Source organism: Nyctibius grandis, chromosome 1 (assembly GCF_013368605.1).
Source record: "Nyctibius grandis isolate bNycGra1 chromosome 1, bNycGra1.pri, whole genome shotgun sequence".
NCBI lineage: Eukaryota > Metazoa > Chordata > Aves > Nyctibiiformes > Nyctibiidae > Nyctibius > Nyctibius grandis.
Genome location: NC_090658.1, coordinates 45,174,069 through 45,197,751, shown reverse-complemented (window position 1 = coordinate 45,197,751; position 23,683 = coordinate 45,174,069). Strand labels below are relative to the sequence as shown.

The 23,683-nt window shown below is 44.3% G+C and overlaps 1 protein-coding gene across 2 annotated transcripts in view; it reads left to right on the top strand.

Moving 5' to 3' along the window:
- Window positions 1-23,683, top strand: part of SLC35F3 (solute carrier family 35 member F3) — a 186,439-nt gene that overhangs the window by 114,203 nt on the left and 48,553 nt on the right. Inside the window, exons 1-2 of one of the 2 annotated variants that reach the window (XM_068403529.1) lie at window positions 4,584-4,786; window positions 21,605-21,929. In XM_068403529.1, the coding sequence (XP_068259630.1) occupies window positions 4,711-4,786; window positions 21,605-21,929 (401 nt within the window). In that variant the 5' untranslated portion in view covers window positions 4,584-4,710. Of the gene's footprint in view, window positions 1-4,583; window positions 4,787-21,604; window positions 21,930-23,683 lie in introns of those variants that run through there. The other variant, XM_068403519.1, reaches the window with a different exon arrangement.

The following is a 23,683-nucleotide window of genomic DNA, read 5'->3' as shown; positions in this document are numbered from 1 at the left end:
CTTCCTCTTCCCTTCACTGCCTCGTTCTGTGAATTCAAGACGTGATACTGAAAGTAACTGAACTGTTTTGGAATAGCAAAGATTGGAAAGACGTCATCCTTATAGCTAGGCTGATACTGCAGAGAAGGACTGGATGTAAATTTGACAAGAATGTGAATTTTTTCTGAGTGCAGGATGGTCGTGAATGTAGGAGGCGTGCAAACAGAATAGTGGTGAATGGTCACCAGGCAGCACATCTAAATGCAGATTTCAAAGTGATTGCAGGACACCAAACATTGCTTCCAAAATAGCTATTATTTGTGTTGGAAATGTGCGTTTGACATCTATGATTTTTTAGTTGGGAAATAAAAATAGATTAGAAAATTATTAGACGGTAGCCAAACAAAACTAACACCGCATTCAAGTAGAACAAGCTCCTCAGAAACAGACTAATAATGATTTGTTGAAAATATTCACCAAATAACTTCAAATAAACTAGAGGAAAGGATGATCTGTTCCTGACAGATTGTGGGCAGTGTAGGTTTCATGCATGCATTTGACTCCTGGCAGGTGAATTCACTCTGGCATGAAATGGAGCCTATTAGGAAATCAGCTACACAAGTAGAAGTCCACACCATTTCCTTTAGGGTTGCTAAGCACAACAATTATTGCCCTCAGTGGTAAGGCAAGCACTTAAATTAATAAATGTCCTATTAATGAGTACAATAAACATGAAAATGTCTGAACTGGAAAAATACCAACTGTGCACGTTACCAACTGGGCGCGTACTTCATGTTAGTTAAACAAACTAGCTAACAGGATAAAAGTCAAAGGTTATGGCACACATAACTACGAGAATTTAGTTTTGTCTTGAGTCTACCTTTCTATATTGATAAGAAATCTTTCAGAAAAGTGGTGATGATCATGAGCTTAAAAGCACCATTATGCTGGGTGTTAGCATGCCTGTATATAGGTTTATGTGTAAAAAAACCAACCCAACAAGTATAATTTCTTAATCTAAAATGAAGAAGGGTAGCTGACTGTAACAAAACCAGTTCCACCAAACTACAAATTCTACAAATTCTTCAAACTGGGCAAATTCTAACTATCTCATCTTGGATTTTTAATCTGACCCTGCCTTGTTCACATGATGCATCCTTGCTCTTGATCGGGAATGAAAGTCTGCTTTCTCTGGTTTTCAAGCTTTAAGTTTCCTCTCCATGTTTGTAAGCTGTCTGCAGCCCAGGCATCCACCAGCTTCTCCTCCGTTGCCTCTTGAATACTGGAGTAGTGTTGTAAAGGAAAAAAGCCATAAATTTGACCTGAAATTTTACCCTGAGTGCATCAGTCTTGCATTGCTTATACTGTAAATGCTTACTGTAAATTAGATTGAATGTAATGCAGCAGCAAATGTGTTGAGGCTTAGGGAGGTGGGGAGGCTGCAGCGTGATACAAGTTACAGAAAGTGACAAGCCTGCTGCCAAAAGTAGCTCTCACCGTAGAGCCCCTGGAATACAGTCCTCAGGCACCCTGCTCTTCATTAAATAAACACAACTTTTTGTTATTGTGATATGTGGCTGATATTTTTATGCACAGTGTAAGACAGGGGCCTAGTGTGGATCTCTGGGTGTAAGCATGTGTGCCTGTAAGGGCAGCAAGAGAAATGAGAGACTGAGGGAGTTCAAGTGCTCTGGGATCAGGGTCGAGCAGAGCTGTATCAGACTGCATCAGCCCCAATCACCTACACTTGGCACATGCCTTGGGCAAAAGGTTTCCAGAAGCCCACAAGTGGTTGGATGTCCTATCCCCAGTTTGAAACCAGTCTTAGCTGGATACTAATTGTCCTCGGTGCCTTTTAAAGCTTCTCTGGGGTGACTAAACTGAACACTGAGGAGAGGAGGTTTGAGTGCTGTGGTCGTGCAAGGCATCATCAGGGAGGAAGGGGGAGAGGAGGTGTGAAGGGCTGGATACCTCCTAGCTCTCTCGCAGCACCCGCTGGCAGAGGCACGCCCATCTCTGCTAAGCAGTGCACTTGGACACCACCCTCACCCAAGCAAGCAGAGGTCCAGCCAGCTGCTGCAGATAGTTACTGCCATACACGTCTTTGATGTTTGGAGTTCTGGGCTTAAATAAAGCATTGCAAGCCTGAAACATGTTACCAACTCTATAACTCCTGCAATATTAAATATATGCAAAGTTAAAATAACATGCCATCAAAAAAAATTGTCTTGTTTTCAGTGTGATTCCCTAGGTGACCAGCACCATCCTCTAAGTAAAATAATGTACTTACTGTATCTTTCCTTTAAAAAGTGAGAGAGCATAAACCTTGCAGAAAGGAAAGAGTGTAAGTGCTCAGCAACGAAGACTCCTTAATAAATATCCTTTTAATTCTTATGAATGTCCCATTGGTTACAAGGTATTGTCACTAGAGAAGTCTGATTGTCCTGCCTTGCACAGCCACTTACCTCTAGGAAAAGTAGGTGAAATTTGGCAGTAAAATGCTGATTTAGTAGTTTCCTGCTTACATAGCAGAGGCTCAGATGATCCTGGAAGGTAAGCTCAGAGTAGTCAGCCAGGGTTATCCAGGTCTGTTCCTCACTGATGTTACTTGGTCATCTGAATGTGAGGGAGTCACTTAAATTCTGTGCCTATATTTTACCCATCAGTGAGCCTGAAGTTTCTTCACAGAGGCAGTGTAAAATGAATTAATACTTTATAACGTGCTTTGAAATCCTCAGATAAAAGGCACTGCAACATTGCAACATATTTCATGGACAGAACCATCTGAGGTGAGATCTGGCTCTTTTTATGTAACTTCTTTCAAAGATCAGAAACTAATTGGACTCCGAGATGAAATAGTGCAGTGAAACAAGACGGACCACAGTTCCCAACATGCCTGTGATCTGTAACATCACAGGAAGCTGAACGGATCAGATAATCCTACTAAGAAGGCCTGGAAATAACCATGAAAGCCAGTTTGTTTTTTTTCATTTGACCAAGCCGAGCTTTTGTGGTCTTAGTGCTGAGCACATGAATATACTCTCCAGAAGGATCATTGAAAGGAGCCTAATGATTTTTTTTACAAAGCTCTTCCCAAAGGCTGACATGGAAGAGGCATAGGAAATGCAAACCACCCCTGAGCTTCATCAGTCTGTGGATCACCAGGTGAGACCTGTGCAAACTAACAGTCTGGATCTGACCCACCAAGAAAGCTCGGCTCTTAAATACGTAAGAGCTGTCCAGATGGCACAAGTAAGGTGGTGTTTTCCCATGGTTTGCTAAACAGTCTGTCAGGGCTGCTTTTCAATAGCTACTATTTATATAATTAACAAATACTTTGGAATGTTTGTGGAGTATTGATGGCTGCCTGGTCTTGTTTGCAAAGTACACTCATTCTAATTTGACTAAATCTTAAGAAATGTTGAGTATTTGCTTCTTTGTCTGCTGACGCATCTTGTATTGGAACCTGGTAAATGTGCCAAGTATTTTCATATCCACAGAAGAAATCACTAGGAGTAAAGGGTGCTGAGCTCACTGTGCTCAGCATCTTATGAAACCTTCTTCTTTGCTTATAGCGATATAATCTTTTTTACATGTTTCATATCCATTCATTAGAATCTGTTCTCTCCTGGATCCACTTGCATTAAGTCTTGTTAATTAATACCCATTAGACTTCTGCATATTGACAGAAGGGTAAATCTGCCACATGTTGTTGGTATGTCATGACTGGGGGTCTTAAAATTGTGGGGAAAAAAAAAAAACCACCATAAAAAGTTGCTACATATGAGCAGCATCCCGTTGTGAAATACCACATTTTATCTAACTTGTGTGTAGGCATGGAGGTATTTTGTTTCATGCCTCAAAAAAAGTTGGTAAGCTGTATTAAGAAAGCTGTAGAGTATGCTACTGCGAGTACTAGAATATTACCGATAAATCCATGGTTTATCCTCATCTTGACGCTGTGTCTAATTTTGGTCTGCCTCTTAGAAGGGACACAGCAGCAACAGAAAGGCTGGTATGGTAAAGGATGGTAGAAATTACTAAATGAAAATCGACACAGAACAGTGGCTGGACTTCAAGGAGAATAAAGGAGGGATATAATAGGGGCAAATAAAAAAAATGGTTTGGAGAGTGTTAAATTCTCCTTTACCGTAAGACAGTAAGAAGGGAACGAAGCAGACCACGAAAAGCCAGGAGCCCTTTCCGTGCGGTGCAGTAGCCCAGCGCCAGCAGGAACCGCCGGGGCCGGGAGCCCGGCTGGCTCCGGGAAGCCCTGCCACGGCACCGGGGAGCAGGAGCCGCGTCCGCAGCCGCATTACGGTCCGGGCTCCCTGCCTGCGCTGCCCGAGCGCTGCCCAGGAAGGCGCCCGCCGCCCCGGAGGAGCCACGCCGGGGACCGGCGCTCCGAGGCCGGACAGCGGGGCAGCCGCCGCCCGAAGGCTCAGCGAGCGCCCCTCGCCGCGGCGTCCGGGCGCCACCACCCCCTCGACCCGGGGGGCGGCCCCGGGAGCCCTGGGGGCGGGGGGGGGGGGCCGTGCCGGTGACGTCGGGTTTGCAGCAGCCCCGAGCGGCAGCGGGCGGGCGAGCCCCAGCCCCCGCCGCCGCCCGGTGCTGCGGCAGAGGGCGGCGGGCCGGGAGCCGTACCGGGGGAGCGCCGCCGAGGAAGGGCTCCGGCGGCGCCAGGATGTAGGCGAGGGGCGGCGGGGAGCTGCAGCCGGCGAAGGACTCGCCATGAAGAAGCACTCGGCCAGGGTGGCCCCCCTCAGCGCTTGCAACAGCCCCGTCCTCACCCTCACCAAAGTGGAAGGTAAAAGACGACGCTGGGAGCGGGACGGGGATATCCCGGGGTGACTGGCTACCGCGACGGGGGATGCTCCGGGGAGACTGGGTACCGCGATAAGGGATGCTCCGGGGCGGCCGGCTGCAGTGCCGGGGCAATGCCCAGCGGCGGTGGAGCTGCGCGACCCGTGGGCGGTCGGCGGAGGTCCCCGCCGCCCGCCCACGAGTCGCGCAGCTCCTCCGCCGCCGGTCATTGCTGGCGCCCACCACTGTCCCCCTGCCCCGCTCCAGCTTTTTCCTCCCCCAGGCTCCAGAGGCAGAGCTCCTCTCTTGGAGCTCCCCTCGGGGCCCTGGAGCAGCGCCCAAGCTCCTGGGCAGGACCCCTGGCAGGAGGGAGGGAGGATGCTGGACAGATTTGACCTCCGATGGGAGGGACACAGCCCTGTGTCCCAAACTTCAATCCTTACCTCTGGTTACCAGTCCAGCTGCATGGTAGTGGTGGGGTTGGGGCTCTGTGGACGGGAGGGACATTAGGAGCCCAACAGCAGTGGGGGGGTTGATAGACCTTCAGAGACTATGGGGACCTTTGGAGACTTTCGGGGACTATGGCTGGAGACTTTGAAAAGGGCAGTGATATGCTCAGGAGGGTTTCCCAGAGAGCTCTGAAGCTCTGGGCATAGCCAGTGGGGAGGTCTGGGGTGAGGAGCTGCAATCATGGGTAGAAACCTGTAGGCCATGTCCTAGAGAGGCAGAGCAGGTGAGATGGAGGAGGTGATGCGGTGGCAGGAGGAACAGCAGGAGGGTGCAGGTCAGGAAGAGCAGCCCATCTGAGGGGTGGATATGAAGCTCAGTTCCTGAAGGAAGGGCAAAGAGGAAGCCACTGCTTTGGAGGATCCACTGGGGGATGTGGTAGTTGGTTGAGAGAATGGGGTTGGTGAGAGGTAAAACGTTGGCTGAGAGGAATGGAGGGAGGAGAGGCAGAAAGGGATGAGCAAGACAAGGCAAAGAGGAAGAACAACTCAAAAAAAGGAATGATTGAACAATAAGAGGTAAAATATGGATGTGAGACTCCATAGAAAGCTCATGAAGAAGAAAAAAAGTAATACTGAAAAACTGAGGACCAAAGAAAGGAGAAGAAAGAATAGTAGCAATATTTCTGTGGAGGAGAAAGTGAGAAAATGCAGAATGCCTCAGAGGGGGAAAGGAACTAAAATCAGCAAGTAAAAGTGAAGAATCAGGAGAACCTGAAGGTTGTTATTTCAGTTCATGGAGAATACAGCTGTTGCATTTCCCCAACATAAAAACCACCTGCTGTACAGATAGGAAAAGGGATCTCAGTTTTCTGACAGAAAGAAGAGTAGGGCTGATCTTCATTACACTATTATTACAATAAATAAAACCCTTGGAGTTGGCCCTGTGTTTCTCTCAAGATTCGCGTCGGAGGCTCGTCTGGACAGGGAGCACAACTCCCTTTCTTTTGGTGCACTGCACACGCTTTATGAATCATAAATAATAAAAACCCACCAGGTTCCAGCTTTGAAATGTGGGTCATCTCATTCCTCCTCTACCAGTTCAAATACAGTTTATTACCTACCTTATATAGAAACAGAGCAGCACAATCTTTCCCTGTGCCATACAATTGAATCCTTGCGAGCATTTCCATGTCTGTTTTGCATACCAGCTCTCAGATACCCTGTCGCCGCCCACCAGGGACTTTGTTAACCTAGTTGGACTTTCCCTTCTTTACTTCGGATTCTTTTTTCCTTTATCGTCAGTGGCAAAATCAAAATTGCCTTGATGGTGTATGATAGGGCCCAGAGGTTGTACAGAGACAGGTAAGAGCTTCCTTTGCTATTTGCTTCCTATTAATGAAACAGACTGGCTTTGTTTGAGAGCTTCTCTTTCCAAATCAAATGACAACATTTCCTTTCAGACTAATATTGACTAATTTTGCCAGCTGGTGTTCAGAGCCATATGAAAAAGCCAAGATGTAGTTATAGGCAAAAATAAAGTGAAGCAGTGAGTATACTGTGGACTGCTTGCTTCCCTTAGTCCGGCTGCCATAGCTCTGGCAAAGATTTGCCTTCCTAAAGTTCTCTGGTAGCCCAAATCGCTTGCAAAGGTGTAGCCAATGCTGCAAGAGCAAGACAGCAAAAACTTTCCTCTGCTTCGTAGTTATGATTATTTTCTCCCCTATCAACCACCATCAAAGCATTTCAAGGATCTTTGGCAGAACCACTAGGAATATGTTTCACTCTAGGACAGTTAGCCAAGAGCAGCCTTTCATTGATATGCATTGCTGTAAAGCCTTCCAGCATTCCCTCTATTTTCCTGTCGATGCAGTAGCTTCTTTGCTTTAAAAGGGAGATGAGGACTTTGTGCGCCTTCAGAAGCATGACTGCCATTTCAAATTATTTCAGAGACTGAATCATCAGTATGCTCTGGGCCTGCTGTACCGGCACTTTTCTAGACAAGTGTATCTACATGCATCGCTCAGGCAGGCAGTAACCATACTATGTGTTTCCTGTGCCTGGTACCATTGCACACGCTTCATATTTTGAGAAATGTAGGCTTGGTGCCTGGTATGTGCTTGTTCATCTTTCTGTTGCTGTTTTTCCCATCGGTTCCATCCATACCGCAGTGGCCATTCCTCTCAGACCAGCCAATTGACGGGTTTCACCCTATTTGTATGTGAAAGCAGAGTGTACTTTGAGGACTGACTTCCCTTCCTTGGGAAGGTAAATATTTCCATCCCTGCTCTGCATCTTGGGATCTTCCAGAGATAGGTAACATCAACTTTCATGAGGAGCTGCAGGACAATCACCTTGCCAGAGAAAACCCATCGTCCACTTAATTAGCACCTACTTAGAGCTACTTTTTCCTGGGCTTCCAGCACCAAGGAAATGGTATTGCAGCCTCCCCATAGAGCACGTTTCCTCTGCACTGTTCTTTCAGGAAGAGTGACTGGTGATATTCAAAGTTGCTTATAAGGCAAATGATACCTCTCTGCTTTCACTTACTACACATGAATGTCTGAACTGAGTTGCTGTGGAACCAGATTCTGCCACATGCTCAGCTGGAGTAACCTTGTCTGCATCACTGGAGTTGCAGGGAATTTGTACAAGTACAAATGAGAAATTAATTTGGCCTTTAATATATTAGCATGCCTGCAGGGAGTTCATCACAAGCATATCAACGCTGTAATCAGTTTAATAATAAATCTCTTTCACTTCTTTGGTAAGCAGAAACTGAAGATCCCAAGCACAGCAAAAACTTCTGTGAGTGGCAGTCTGCTTCCTTAAGAGATGCCGTTCTTATTATCCTAATTTTGCAGATGGAGCAGCCAAGAAACTGCAGAATGCAGCAACTTGTCTAAAAACAAGCAGCATATCTTTTCACAGAGCATGCAAGAAAAGACCTACAGTAGATAGGAGTAGACCCCCAAACTTCCCACACGTGTTTTCTGGCAATGGGATGGCATTGCCACAAATGGATGCGATAGAGGTGTGAGAGGGCTTCTTTTACTGAAGTCAATGACTTTAGGGTCCTACTGAAACTTCCTTTTTGGGAAATAAGCTGAAATGCTGCATAAATGTATCTCCAGGGAAATACTGTGCAACTATTAGCAGTGTTCTGCTGGTGGCATCTAAAGGTTTTGGTAGTCAGGCAGAGTTTGTTTGTATTTGACTGAGCACTAGGACAGACCCTGTGAAAATTTCACGCAGGAGTTAGCATTTGTAGAAGCAAGGATTGTGACCACTGGTGTTTTTTATATGAGAACTGTACATTATAGAAATATGCAGTGCTTGTGCGTTCTAGAAAACAGAACCAGCTGGAGAGCAGGCGAGGCCGGTGGTTCGGTGGCTCAGCCAGGACCGTGGGTTTGTGTGTGCTTCCCCACTGAAGTGGCCTTCGCAAGGAATGCGTGCTGGCTTCTGCAGGGAATAATTTGCAAAATGTTCGCTTTTAATCAGCCTGTCTTCCTACACAGAAGACAGCCTTAGATGTGAACATTCACAGTCAAGGCAGAGACCATCCAACCCACCTTGTGCTTGCTGCATACTTGTGGTAGCAGCTTTCGCTCGCTCCTGACCAGAGCTGGGATGGAGTGAATGATTTAGGGGTGAAGGTGATGGTAACAAGTTTGCGTGCAGCTACCAGAATGAATGGGGGTGTAAATTTGCTATGTGTCTGCTTCTCTGTGGTACCTGCCAGCACGCACTCTGTTATTACAGAGTAAAGTCAATGTGACTTATTCTCCTGATGGAAAAGCGGTTCCCTCTTCCGTGTTTCTGTGGGTACTGAGAGTTAAGTGCACGTAGGCAGTAATTACACTCTGGCTTTGCCCCAGGGCAACTTTTGCCCAATTTTCCTATTCCTTGCAGTATTTTCAGTTAACACAACGGTGTATTTGAACAGGTATCCAGGATCTTGTTCCAAAGGTGTGAGGAGTTTCTTGTTGCATAACACCTGGCTCCCTTCCCAAATGGCACCGTGCTTTCTTAGGCTTTAAACAGCCTCAAAATGAGCCGCTCTTAGCTGTGCAAGGCTTACGCACTGGGGATTCCCACCAGCTCATCTTTGATCGCGTCCCACTGGTTATTTAGTATACCATCTCGCCTATGCAAATTCATAAGCTATAGGTTTGAAGGTGACTCATTTCTTCTGCACTGTATGTCCCCTCCCCAAATGATACAAAAATAAAATGAGACCATTTTGATGTTACTAAGCTAATGCCAGAGCAGGAGCTTTAATGCATCACGAAGCAGAAAGATAAGTTATTAAAGATTTATCCAAGCTTCCTTACTTTAGTGGCTGAAATGATCCAGTATGTACACACTATGGACAAACAATACTTTCATTTACAGTGACAGAGCTTAAGAATAACAGTAACAATTGGATCATCTTCTCAAACTTTCTGTAGATCACAGCCATTGTGTTTCACCCACTTATCCCTAAATGAAGCAAGGTGCATTTTCTAGTCGTCTTGAATCAATTTAGGCATTTCCTCTCAAAAAATAAGCAGATTACTAATCCATCTATTTAATTATAGATTTCTCCCGTGAGAAGTTGGAACAAGAACTAGAAAAAATAAGTATTAAGTCACAAGAATGCGTCATTCATTGTCTCCTATTTTCATTTTTTAATTCTTGTAAAGTAATATATCATCATAGATCATAGACTTTTTCAGTTGTAAGGGACCTGCAATGATCATCTAGTCCAACTGCCTGACAACTTCAGGGCTGACCAAAAGTTAAAGCATGTTATTAAGCACATTATCCAAATGCCTCTTAAACACTGACTGCTGTGGGGCATTGACTACTTCTCCAGGAAGCCTGTTCCAGTGTTTGACCACCCTCTCAGTAAAGAAATGCTTCCTAATGTCCAGTCTAAATCTCCCCTGGTGCAGCTTTGAACCATTCCCACACGTCCTATCACTTGATTCCAGGGAGAAGAGATCAGCACCTCCCTGTGCACGTTCCCCCCTCAGGAAGCTGTAGAGAGCAATGAGGGGTGCCTCAGCCTCCTTTTCTCCAAACTAGACAAGCCCGAAGTCCTTAGCCGCTCCTCATAGGACATGCTTTCTATCTGTTTCACCAGCTTTGTTGCCCTCCTCTGGACACATTCAAGGACCTTCACATCCTTCTTAAATTGTGGGGCCCAGAACCGCACAGAATACTCAAGGTGAGGCCACCCCAACACTGAATATGGTGGGATAGTAACTTCTTTTGACTGGCTGGTTATGCTGTGTTTGATACACCCCAGGATGTGGTTTGCCCTCTGGGCTGCCAGAAATTTTGTCCCACTCTCCTAATGCCTGACAATTGTAGACAGTAGGATTTGAAGCATAGAAGCAGTTCAGTATAAGAGCCAGAGTTCAGAAAAGAATAGTAGTTCAGCATAAACGTCTGTGATAGCTCAATATGTATTCCCCAGCGATTTCCCAGTTATAAGCTTCATATATAGCATTATATATGTTGTAGCTTTCCTAGCACATCATACTCAGCACAGCACATTCACCCATATACGAAGCGGCTCCCTCCAGTTGGCTGGAGTACCATTGCCAACCTTTAGTCCACAGCCCAGTTAATATTTGTTAATTTTAATCTGTGAGATGCCACTGCAGACCTGGATAGCATCTCACGGAAGCAGGAATTTGGCCAATAAAAGAGTAGATTTACTTTGTAATCTTTACTGAGTTTTGCTGACAGCCACTGCAGCATAAGATCAAAGGCAACAGGAAACAAGGTGTTTTTAGCAGTGCAGAGATGACTTGCAGAGCTGCCCACCAGATGTGTTGGCACCATGTACTGGAGGAGCGAGGTACCACCTCTGATGTTAACTGCCCAGTTCCAGGAACTTGGATCCATTCTACCTGGATGTAATGCAGATGAGCCTAACCTGGCAATTATGAGAGTCCAACTCGAGGGATGAATTTTGCCATGGGATCAAGCATGCTTTAATTATACAAAAGTTATATATTGACCCTTGAAGTAATAGGTATACATGTTGCTCAGTATCACTCTTTCGGGCCAAAAACCTCCTCAAATAATAACAAAAAGTGACCCCTGTAAGCCTTATAACTCAGTCATGGAGAATACAAAAGTGAGAAAGTATGATGTAGAAATGCCTGTTTCACCATCACCTCAAATTCCCTAGTTTAAGTCTCAGCAAGGATAGTATTGTACTTATGGCTCAAAAAGGCATGGTTATGTCTTCTGTAGCTGATTGAAACAAGTGAAGAATAGCAGGCTGCAAAAACCTTTCTCACTGAAAAGAGGAAGAGGCAAGTATCAGAGAGAGAATAGAAACTAGAATTTTTGCATGTAATGTATTTTTTCTCGGAGTTATACTGAGTGCCTTGGTGCCAACATGGGTCTTGCCAAATGTAGCTTTGTTATCAAAGGAGACCCAGCTTTTGCTGAGCTTGCTGGTGAGAGGTGAGGAAGCATCCTCTTCTTTCTTCTGGTAGATCCTTGAGCAGCGAATCATGTGGGGACTTCTCTGGATGTATGTGCGTTACCCCAACCACTGTGAGCATGCTCAAGTCCATGTCAAGTCCACGCTAATATCTGGTTATTTGTTGACAGAGAACAGATGCTCCAACTATCTTGTTCTGAACTTAGGACCTAAAAAAAGCATTGTGTTTGAGGTTCAATAGCACATTAACCCTTTAGCTTCTAAGAGAACAATCAATTGCTGTTAGAATTCAGTATACAAGAAACAAACGGTCTATAGCAAAATCTTGTCTAAAACTGTACTTACAGCCAAGCAGCTCTCAATTTTTGAAAGTGCCATGAGAGAGAAAGAACATCATCTTGGTTTTGATAAAATGCAGCCAGCATAGCCTCCACAGTTAACATGAATTCACTTACCTCTTAATATAAATACCTATGTATATGTACTGATATAAATGTGCTATTTGTATTAGTATAAGTAGTTGAATTCTCTTGGAGATAAAACTACTACTCAAGAAAGGCACATGGCAATCAAACGCCTGGCTAATTAATACAGTAGTTTCCTGCAGAGAATACAGACTGTTTTTTTCTCCAGAACAATCATCTCTCAAACCTCTGTTCAGGGTGAAACAAACTCTGCACAGACTCTGATCAAAATTTTCCCAGAATACGGTTTTGGCCATAGCTTATTTTTGTTCTAATGGAAGTTTTGCTTCCACAGAGGTGCTGGTCTCCTCAAAGTAAATGGCAAGACTCCCAGTGACCTTGCCAGGTAACTCACTGTAAGCTTCAGTCCAATTTTTATTCAAGAACGGAATACAGAATAATGGGAAAAAAAAATCTCTTTTTCCATACTATCAAGAATATGTATCTCATAATCAGCATTATTCTTTACATGCTTTTATGGCTGTTACTTTCCAGCACCACAATGCTGATACTCTAATAAGCACCCGGTATCTTCCATTTTCACTCTGGACTTCAGTCATGTATTCTGATTAGTAATAAAAAGGACAGTATTTCAGGGAACTTCCCACCCCACAAAATTCAAAGTGGAATGTTGTATTTTAATGAGGCCCATTCAAACGCAGCACTTTTAGGAGAAATTCTAAGTAGTTGCCTCTGAAGATAAATTAAATGAATTAAAGTCCAAATTGCTGGAGTATGGAGTTGATAATTTTTCAGCACTCTCTGTATCACTAACAGGCATTAGAATATATATTTTGCAGGAAGCCTTGCTGGAGTGTTTGACAGAGGAAGAAAGGCATATGTATGCTCAGGAGAGGAGCTTAGTGTATCTTCAGCAAATACGTGCAGATTATTTAATTCCAACTCTTAGTAAACTTTGGTATAATATTTAGCACAGGATAAACCAGGAATTACTACATGATAACCATTAGTGCTATAAAACACTATATCTGTGAGTAATACTTTAGGGTTTGGGAGTACCTGTTACAAGAAACTGAAGCCTATTTGGTACAAGTTAAGCTATATGGATGATCTGGTGGTATCACTGATACGGGACAGATTTCCACAGGCAAGAGGACAGGAGAATCATCTGGATTACCTGTCAGCCAAGAGGTATTTCCTACCCTGTAGAAATTAAGATGAGATGATCAGATAAATTTGAATATCCTGCACAGATTATCGTAACACTTTATTAATTTATATTATTAATTCCAATAGCAAAAGAGAGTCTGAACTCAGACTGCATTCATCTTGCTTTGAATCTGTGTTCATGCAATTTTGCCCATTTCCAGATAGTTACATCCCTTATTCTGTAGCCTTAAGCAAATTCAGACCGTCTGACCTAATAGGTTAATACTCTGGTTTTGTTCTTTAAAATAACCTCTACTGGGGATTTTGAAGCTATCATCTGCTGTATTGATTTATGCTTAATTTAGTTATGACATTCCATGATCAAATTAAGTAAAATTATTTTTATCTGTTACTGTAAAAGCAAAGTATTTAAAGAAAGTGCTTTAAACTTTTAGTTTCCCAAATAGCATCTAAAAATCTATATGTGCAGTGCCATTTTGACCAAATATTCTCATTTAAAAATGGATTTAATAAAGGTTTATGGGGTTTAGTCATTTTTCCATTACGAAACATTAATTGGTATTCATTCAAAAATATAATACTGGTCTGTTAGACCTTCAGCACCGAGCATGGTTGGAAAGTTGGGGAAGTGTATGCAAACCCAAAGTCATTGCAACACTAAGCATTGCAGTCCCACCTGCGAGCCACCCACGGGCGCTCACGGCTTCCCCATAGGAACCCAAGAGCAATTTCCTCAAAAAGCGCATGAACAGTCGCCATATGGGGCCCGACCAAAGGTCCGTCTGGTCCTGTCTCCAACTCGGTGGAATTGATCGGGAAGGTGTATTTTCTAGCCTGAGATGCATCTCTCGCAGTGTGGGTGTGCTGACAGCTGCAGTTTCCCCAGATGTAGGAAACAACTTTTTTCTCTGTTTTCTGCTTTGTTCCTAGTAATTTTTGGCAGTTATTTTGCTATTTTGGCTGCTCCTGGACACTGAGTTGCCCTTTATGTGGAGCAGCATGGGAAGCGCTCCAGATCCCTGGTGGCAATGGCCAGAGCCCATCGCTGAGTGTGCAGCATGTGGATTGTTTGCTCCCACTTGCACCTCTTTATCGGCACATGTCTCCATCTGCCGATTTATGACCCAGTCACATAGCCTGTCATCCCTCACAGATGGCCCTTACCCCTCCTGACCTGCCTGACTTCATGTCATTAGGAAACTTTGTCACCTCACCGCTCGCCCCCTTGTTCACGTTACCTATGGTTATGGTGAAGAGTGCAGGTCCCACAGCAGACCTCTGCAGAGCTTCAGCTACTTCCCCCATTGCTGTATTTACTCCTCACTGGTTTCCTATCTTGTACTGAGCCTTTTATCCATTCCAGCACCTTCCCTGGTTGCTTGTTTTCAGTAAGCACTCTTTGGAATGGGATTTTGTGAGAAGCCTCTTAAAAACCTAGAAAGAGAAACTGCATTTCCTTTATCAATGTGCCTGTTGACCCCCATCAAAGGATGACAGTGGGGCTGCAGGATGAATCACCTCGCTTGCCCAGCAGGTAACACTGAGCAGAGCCCTGTGCTTTACGCCATGCTAGGATGCCTGTTCCTCACTATTGCTCACTCTCGGTAGCACTTACCGCTGTGTTTCAGAGTTGAGTTGGCAGCTGAGTGGCTGAACCCTGTCCTTCAAAAAGTGGAGGTGGAGTGTGTGCTCCTCTTCAGTAGCTCAGTGCATAGAGCAGCCTCCCAACCCCTGTGCTAGAAGGAGCAGGGATCCCATCTGCGCAAGAGGGTGCCCTAATCCACAGACCCTCCAAGGCCAGGGGGACCCAGGTATCAGCAAAGCTGGTCTGCTTAGAATAGAAAACAGCCTGATTTATTGGGAAAGCATGAAGTGAGGAGGTAATTTGCCCAGAGGAGAAAAAGTGAGGCTCTAGGCCTTGTTCCAATGACTACTTCAAATACAGAATGGAAATATTTCTTGGAGATTGCTCTTAAAATGAGAGATGGAAACTCTCAAATGTGTTTTTGAATCCTGACAGGGTCTGGGTGTAAGAGAGGCACAAAGCTGCTTAGGAGTCATGATGTTTAGGCATGCCCATAACAGATTCTTTGACATATGAGGAGCTCTAGTGGGGTTGGGAGGAGGGTACAGCTGGTGCAAGCAGCCTTGGCAAAGCTAAAGCTAATTTGGAGGAGGAGGGAGTGTCCCTTGATGCAGAAATTAGGCTGTGCATGCTCTCATTACTGTTCCGTGCAGCAGAGCTGTAGGCCTTTGGAAAGGTTGATACATGGAGATTACTGGCTTCCGAAATGAAATATAACAGTTCCTTAAAACCAGCTATCAGGATGACCTATGAAAGGAGAGGTCATCAATGACAATGGCATGAGAAAGCTGCACTAGCTACTGGGTGATCTGCCAGGGGACAGATGAGTCCCTAAGACCTCACTCTTTAACCTGACCTGCTGTGAAGAAAATGCCTGGGCAACATATCTGAATAAATATCAACATTTCAGAGACAACTACAGTGGCAATTAGAGACATAAATCACTTTGTGAGTTTGGCATTTTATCTTCTCTTCACAGAATGATGATACAGCTCAAAAATCCTGGTCAGCTAAATAATGCATAGCTAGTGTGGTAGACAGGAATGGGATAAAAACACTTTGAGGAATTTGGGAGTCTGCTAGTGAGGCAAACAGTATTGTGTGTCCAGAAAACCACCACCAGAAGTCATCCTGTGTGTTCTTAGGTATGTTTGTAACGGGTAAGTAATTGTGTTGGAACTAATGGTCTCCCACTGATCTCTCTGTGTAGTAATTACTGGGTGAAGAGAAAGTCACACAGCATTCAAGGTTGTGAGAATATACCTTGTTTAGTGTCCAGCTCCAATCCCATTGCATGTCACGGGTTTGTAGAGCTCTAACCACTCTGAGGGTCAGGCACTGTCTTACAGAACTCGCCTCAGCTCCTTCTCCCGTATTATGATAAGCATATAATATTTTTGCAAGCTTTACAAACTTGTTCTGTGCAATGCCCAAACAGCTACAAAACGTTTGAGAGGCTGTCAAAATGGAAATGCCTTGAGGATGGCTCATTTGTAATTGTCACAGAGACCTGTGAGGATTCTTCCTTTTCTCAGAATTTTTTCCAGAAGCCTGACTTAAAGAGCTGTTTAAGAATATGCTTACGTTGAAGCACATTCATAGCCTGGGGAAGATGGCAGAGTTGTGCATTATCGTTAGGCACATGTTTCAGTCCCTAATAGGCAGGACCTTAATCTGTGAGGGTCACTTTCTGCCTCCAAAGGGTTGGCGAGGGCACCCAGCACTTCTGTAATACGTCTTTCACTCATTTGCTGACTAGGTGGCAACAGCTAAAGCAGTTCATTGGTGACAGCTAAATATGTTTGTGTGGCAGGGCCCAGCTCTGAGCCTACCAGTGCTGTCTGCGGTGGCTTTACTCTCTGTTCCTGACAGCAGCAGTGGAGAGGTGGGACTCATCTCACCCAGCTTCAGACACCTACTCTAGAGACACCTACTTCTGAGCTTGTCGCCCCAGACTGTTTAGAGCTGGGGAAGAGAAACAAGCACTTGGAGAGGGTGATTCATCTGGCTTGTTTTAATCGTCTACTTCAGGAGGAGATAAATCGTGCTATGGAAATATCTTTTTTCTGTCTACTAACTATGCAGAAAGTGTAAATGACTGTCTCAGATATACAAGTCCACACAGCAGATGTCTCATACTGAGAAGATGAAGGCTACCCTTGGTTTTTATCAGTATCATATTTTTAACATATACAGTGAGGTACAGTGTGGTCCTATGGTAAGCCTTTAACTGGCTAGCTGTGCACGGGAGTCTTAAGCCTTAAAGCACTTTTGAAGTGATCTAGACAGGCTATTTAAAGGTGTTACCTCTGCTGGGGTGCACTCTAACCCAGTGCAAGCATCTGTAGTCAGTAAGAAAGGGCACATCCTCTAAGGCATCTACCTTATGTGGGGTGTGTAGTGCCTTCTAGTGCCTGTTTTTCTCCATGGCCTCAGCCAGGAGCATGGAGTAGCTCAGGTTTAGATGTCCCTACCACAGGTATCTGAAGTCAGCTGAGAGGGGTCTCACCCATAATGGAGGAAACAGAAGGATGGCTGCTTTATGGGGTTGGGGATCCCTGTGGGTAATGGCATTGGCAGTAGCATTGGAGGTGATTTCCTTCCATTGCTTCTGAATGCCATGGGAGAGAGGAAGAGTGGTTCCAGTTGGGATTTATGAAACAGGAAAATGAATGTACAAAACAGAGAATGAAAAGCCAAATTTAGTGAAAGCAAGACAGGCATTTTTCCTCTATCTCAGCATCTTGATTTACTCATTTGGGGATACAGTAGCATACAGAGCAGTCTGCTGCAAGGAGTAGAGAAAGAAACCCATTAAAAGTCTGGAGGAGGATGTCCAGAAATAAAATTCTTCAGCATCCTGCCTCATCCATTCTGAAAAGCCATTTTGCCATCTTTAAATTTGTGTGCATTCTGTTGCCAGCTGGCCCTTCAGCAGTGTTAGAAGGAGTGAGGAGCTTCTCATCCATGTGTGGGTTTGATGTCACCCCATCTGTGTACCTGTGACTTGGGTGGCAAAAACTGTCCCCATGGGGACACAGGGACTAGGCAGGGAAAGGTACAGCTCTGGGTGTTATGCATGCCAGCCAGCAGGCAAGTCTCCCATACGGTAAACGGGAGAATGGGACCACATGGGTGTTTATCATCTGTAGTGTCCGCCATTTCCAAAGACAATCTGGTGTCCTGGTTTCGCTGGGATTTGGTTTCAGTTTGTGGCCAGCCATGGTGATCAAGGCCCTCAGCAGTTAAATCCAGGGCAGCTGACCCTGGCTGGACCACAGGTGTATTCTATATCATTGACATCAAGCTCACTATAAAAGAGAGGGTTTGGCAGGGAGAGGTTTTTTTCTGCCCCTTTTTTCTTCATTGCTGGAGCAACTTGCCAGTGATCTGCAGATAAGTATACTTTTGTCTGTTTTGTGTTGTCATTTATATTGATTTCTTCATTTTGTTAAATTTGGTTAACTTCATCCTACGAGTCTCCCTCTTCTTTTCCCAATTCCCTTCCTCATTTGGGTAAGGGACGTTGCGTGAGAGAAAAACTGCTACAGTTTAGCCCTGGGTGCGGGCTAAACGAAGGCGTCTGGCTTGGGGCAGGTTACATCCCAGGTATCCTCCAGGACTGGAAGAGGCTGTGCCCATTTGGCATCTAGCCCTCTGGCAGCACAGGAAATCATGAGGGCATGATCCATTTTCACTGACCGATAGTTAAAAGAAGTCTCAACTTGTAACTGCTAATCACCGGGTCAGTGATTTTTACCCCAAAATGCGGGGCCTATCATCTTGAAACCCATCACGCCTCGGATAAGTTTTTACTCCATCCAGCATGTAAATGCATCCAAAGAATGAGCACCCCTAGAAATGTAAGCATCGAGCTGCAAGATCACTTTAGAACTGATACACACAATATTGTCTTTTGCTGAAAGTAAATGTTTCTGTTGGAATATTTGACACAAAATTAAATGTACCTGGACAAGTCATTTTGCCTATGGAGCAGAGAAAACATCAGTAAAGTTTAGCTTTATTTCATAGGGAGTAATTGCTGTGGAATTGAGTTAAAAGGCAGTGATATTCATGCAAGCTGTCCAAATGAGCTGCTAACTCAATGCATGTGTGCACAGTGCAACAGGGAGCAGGGTTGGGTGGCTTCAGCCCTTGGTGGGGAGAAGATCCTCACTAGTGTCTGTTGTGGGGTGTCCACCAAACACTGCATTATTTTATGTTGATTGTCTGGTGGATCAGATGGTATAGTTGTGATTTCCCTCCTTTTCAGTGATTGCCAAGACTACTGGGCCGGAGGGCCAGGCATGTTATCTTACTGTCTCAGTGATCAGTTCTTTTTTTAGAAAAAATAACACAGCTTCAGTGTTGTGATTCAGATCACCTACTCATCTTGGGATATCATATACCCTAGGGGCTTAAGGCATGTTCCCTAGTATTGAATATCTTCAGCAGGAGGGGTTTAAATCCTGGTTTCCTGCTTCCCAGGGGAATAACTGCAGAGAAGACATGGACAGCAGGTACCCTGCTTGCTGTCTTCTAGAAGGAGGAACATTTTTGCCTATCTCTCCAAGTAGTTTCAGAGATGCAAACTGGGAGTGGAGGGAGGCTCTTCCTTGCATTGACACAGTGGCACAAACCCCTCCTAAGCTCTCACTTGGCACCCTCGCTGCCTGGATTCGTTTTTTCTGTGCCCAGCTCTCCCCTTGGTCCATGGGAAGGATGCTGAAGTTCATTAGGGTGTGTGAAGTGTTTGGTGTTACAGCGACAACACTCAGTAGAAAAGCTTGAGAGGAAATGAAGAATTCAGTGATCATTGGGAGACTTGTGTGGTGGACAGCAGAGCACTGGCAGCTGCCCATTACATGGTGAAGTTAAAAGAAATGAATGTACCATTGTTCAGTATACTGAACCCTGACAGGCCTGTGCAGTGAATGAGACAAGAAGCATTAGTTACAAACAACGTTTTACAAAGAAAATGTATTAAAATTATTTTGAATGAGCTGAAGGTTCACAGGCAGCCTTTTTCAGTTCTAGCTTCTTCTGACATTGAGCAGGTAGCTTGTAACCTTTCATTACGTGTTTAATACAAAGCCACGTTAACTTTGGATAATTCATTGGCCTGCTGGTGCATCTCCTGCTATGTGGAAAGCTGCCCACACGATCTTCTCTTGGAAACTGAAATAAGTGGAGAGATCAGCAACATCCGTATCTCTCTTAAAGACACTCAAAAAGACTAGCTGTTTATACCTTTACTGCTGTACACTCTTTTTAGATTTCGGGGTATCAGAGGCCACAGTTCATCCCATTACAAAATACAGCTTTCCTAGGCAAACTAATGGTACTCTTAGCTCAGATCATGCATTTCTTATCTGTAAAGAAATAATTAAATAGTTCTCTCAATTGGAATAAACCTTTTCTTTAATAATGTATTAGCTCATGTAAATACAAATTTAGGTTAACCTGAAATAAGAGGTTTTAAGAGATTTTCCATTCCAAATACTGATTCTCATCAGGATAAGGAAGGATTTTCTGTGTGTGGATCTCTTAGTCTGCCTTGAACATACATAAATGTTGGGCAATAATACAGTCTTTCATTGTCCTGGCTGTACTCATATTTCTCTTTTCACCTTTCAATGCATGCAGTGACCTCTGGACACTTTTGAAGTTGTAGGTTCCTGGCTTTCAACATGGATTACTATTACATCCTCCTTCAAGTGAATGGGCCAACTGAAGTGAAGTCAGCCTTTAACAGAAATCACTGCTGAGTGTTGCATGTGGGTGACTGATGGCTTTAGTGAATGTTGAATGGGGTGAATTTAAGAAAGGCAGGTGAAAGCCCTAAAGGCAGTGGCCTGCTGCTGAGGTCTGCCAACACATTTTGATCTCTGTAGGAACTGAGCCACCTCACCTCACTTTGCTCATTCATTCACAGGCTCAATACAGTATCTGTTGATAGTGGTATGATAGCAGGGCTATAATAATTCATGTTTAAGGGTGTAAGGGGCAAGGGTTTTTAGGAGAGAAATTTCCAGCAGCATGCTAGGCTCACTTGTACTGGGGCAAAGTTCCAGTCCAGTCTCATTTGGTGCAGGACTTGAGCTAAAAAAAGTTAGGGTGGCCTAGTCTGAAATGGTCTTCAGGGCAGCCTGTGGGTTGGTCTAATTTTTGCCATCTGCCAGCTCAGGAGAGCTGTTCTGCTAGGAATCACTGAAATACTTGGTGATCCAAGCTCAGTATTAATCGTGCTACTTACACTGCAGTGATCATGCTTAACTGCAGCATTAAATACATTGTACCCTCTCTCCTTTAAGAAACACCATATTCCATAAGCTCCCCAGTTCTGCATTTTCCAAGACAATAATAATTCCAAGTGTTGATATAATCCCCTTTGCTGCCTTGTTAAACTGAATGCTGTATTTTTCATTCATTTACGCATCCTAACAGCATCAGTTTAAGTGGTGTGTTAAGCCTTTCTACGTACATCAAAGCAACATGTAATTTTCATTTCCATTTTATGCAGTGGCTCCTAAATCTGGAGGTGATAATTATTATTTGCACTGTAATTATGCCTCAGTTGAACCAGAGGCTTTGCAGTGATCTAAAAACGAAGGACATTTTGTGGCAAGATCTGCTGGGTTTTTTTTACTGGCAAAGCTCCATGTGACTTCAGAAGGGCCTAGGATTTGAAAACTAAAGTGCGGGCTGGATTTCCTTAGTAAGCCTTGTGTTTTCTTCTTCCCAGGGGATGAGCGCGCCCGGGAGTCTCCAGCCCCAGCCGAAGCACAGATGCAAGCCGGGGCGGAAGGCGGTGGAAGAGTGACCCGCTGTTGCTGGAAATGCTCCATGACGCAACTCAAGAAGATTTTCTGGGGTGTGGCCGTGGTCCTGGGTGTCTGCTCCTCCTGGTCAGGTTCAACCCAGCTAGCAAAACTGACCTTTAAGAAATTTGACGCACCCTTTACTCTAACGTGGTTTGCAACAAACTGGAACTTTTTATTCTTTCCTTTGTATTATCTTGGACACGTTTTTAAGTCAGCTGAAAAGCAGTCTCCAAAGCAAAGATACAGGTATGGGAGCTTGCTTTTTTTCTCATGGCTCTTGCATGCTGCTCCACCTCTAGCAGACATTTTATTCAGATCAGTCAGTTAAATCAAACTTGCATTTGCTTTCCTCTCCAGGTTTGTTAAAGGATGTTCTGTATTCATTCTGTGTTCTGTGCTAGGTGGTATGTTATTATTCTTAATATGATTTCACTCCAACAGTAAGAAATCCAGGTTTATTCCCAATACATACAAGTCATGTAATGAAAGTCCGCATTTTCTGCAATTACTTCTCAGGAGTTTTCTGTTCAAACCTCCGCGAACATCTTTTTTGTATTAGTATCTTCTTCCTCTACCCACAGCTAACTTTTATGGCAACCTGTGAGTAAGCTAAGTAAGCTTTTCTTTTCCAAACGCGGGGCTAGTTTAGTGCATTGAATAGCCAAGTAAAAAATATTGCAGTATTTTCCTGGCATTATGCCCCTGACATCAAAGGCCAAGCTCTGATCCCAGTTAAACTCACGCTGTTGTGTTTATTTCCGGGAGGAAGCACAATCATAACCAAAGGCAGCACTTTGTCTTCAGCACACCTTGTCTTTACAGCAAGCCAAACGCACAAAGCCTGAAGTGCTTATGGAAAACCCTGAGTGCCCGTCCTCTGTGAGGGACTGAGGATTCTCTGGCTGCTTGAAGGACAGCCTCTTGGTGAGCGCTCCTTCATCTCCTCTCGTTTTGGCCTGAGAGGTGTCTGGGACAGATGGAATGACTCAGCCATCAAGATGTCTCATGTCAGAGAGCTTCCCCGATATGTGGAAGGATGTGAACAACGTTTTCCCCTTCTGTTACACAGTGGGGCTCACAGCCTTTTCATGAAGTAGCTCAGAAAGTAAACAGTAAGAAGTACACATTTTGCGGCTTCCAGCTGTGCAGCATGAGGTGGAAACTTACGACAGGAAAAAATCTAAGAAACCAGGGTACTTGGGAAATGCTTTACCTCAGATGACTAGGATTAAGATTATAAATGCTGAAATTTTGCTGTTTAGCCATCATTACAGTTTCTTCATCTTCTAAATCATTCGGGAGCTGCAGATAAAGGATCACTGTTCACTGCAGGTCCTAGAGCAGTATCCCAGAAGTTTTAAAGGCATTTTCATAAGATGCCATGTTTCCTGCACTTCAGTCTTCAGTTTGTATTTGTTGTTTACTCCACAGCAAACATGGTTGCTTCAGAGGTGAGAAGTATGAAGGTCAGAGAAAGCAACAGTATATCTAAAAACAATAACAAATGATAGCCCAAAACAACTACCTTTTCTTTTCTTTGTTTTTCAAGTATTTTCCTTTCCAGCTGCTCTCAGATAATGCTTTAAATACTGCTGAATTCTGGGGTGAGCAGTTGTGGTTCGCCAGATCCCTGGGGTTAAAACCAGAGCATTATACTCTCTGTTGCTGCAGTTAATTTATATGGTTGGTAGTTTTATGTCTTCTATTTAATTAAATGATGGCTGAATCAAAGAGCGGGTGCAAGCCCCGCAGCCTGTTTGGAATGCAGGGGGACATCATTACAAGTAAGCTTGCAGCAGGCTTAGTAAAGAATGTGCATTTGTGTGTCTAATTAGCAGACTGAACAGGGTTAATTTACAGAGCTTTTTTCTTGGTGTCAGGGCAGACTTGGACATTTGGAGATATGGCTTTGGTTCCTAGCTTTGCTGCAGATTTGTTTTGTGGTTTTGAGCAAGTCGCTACAGACCTCTGATTTCCTTGTACCCTCTGTTCATTTGGAT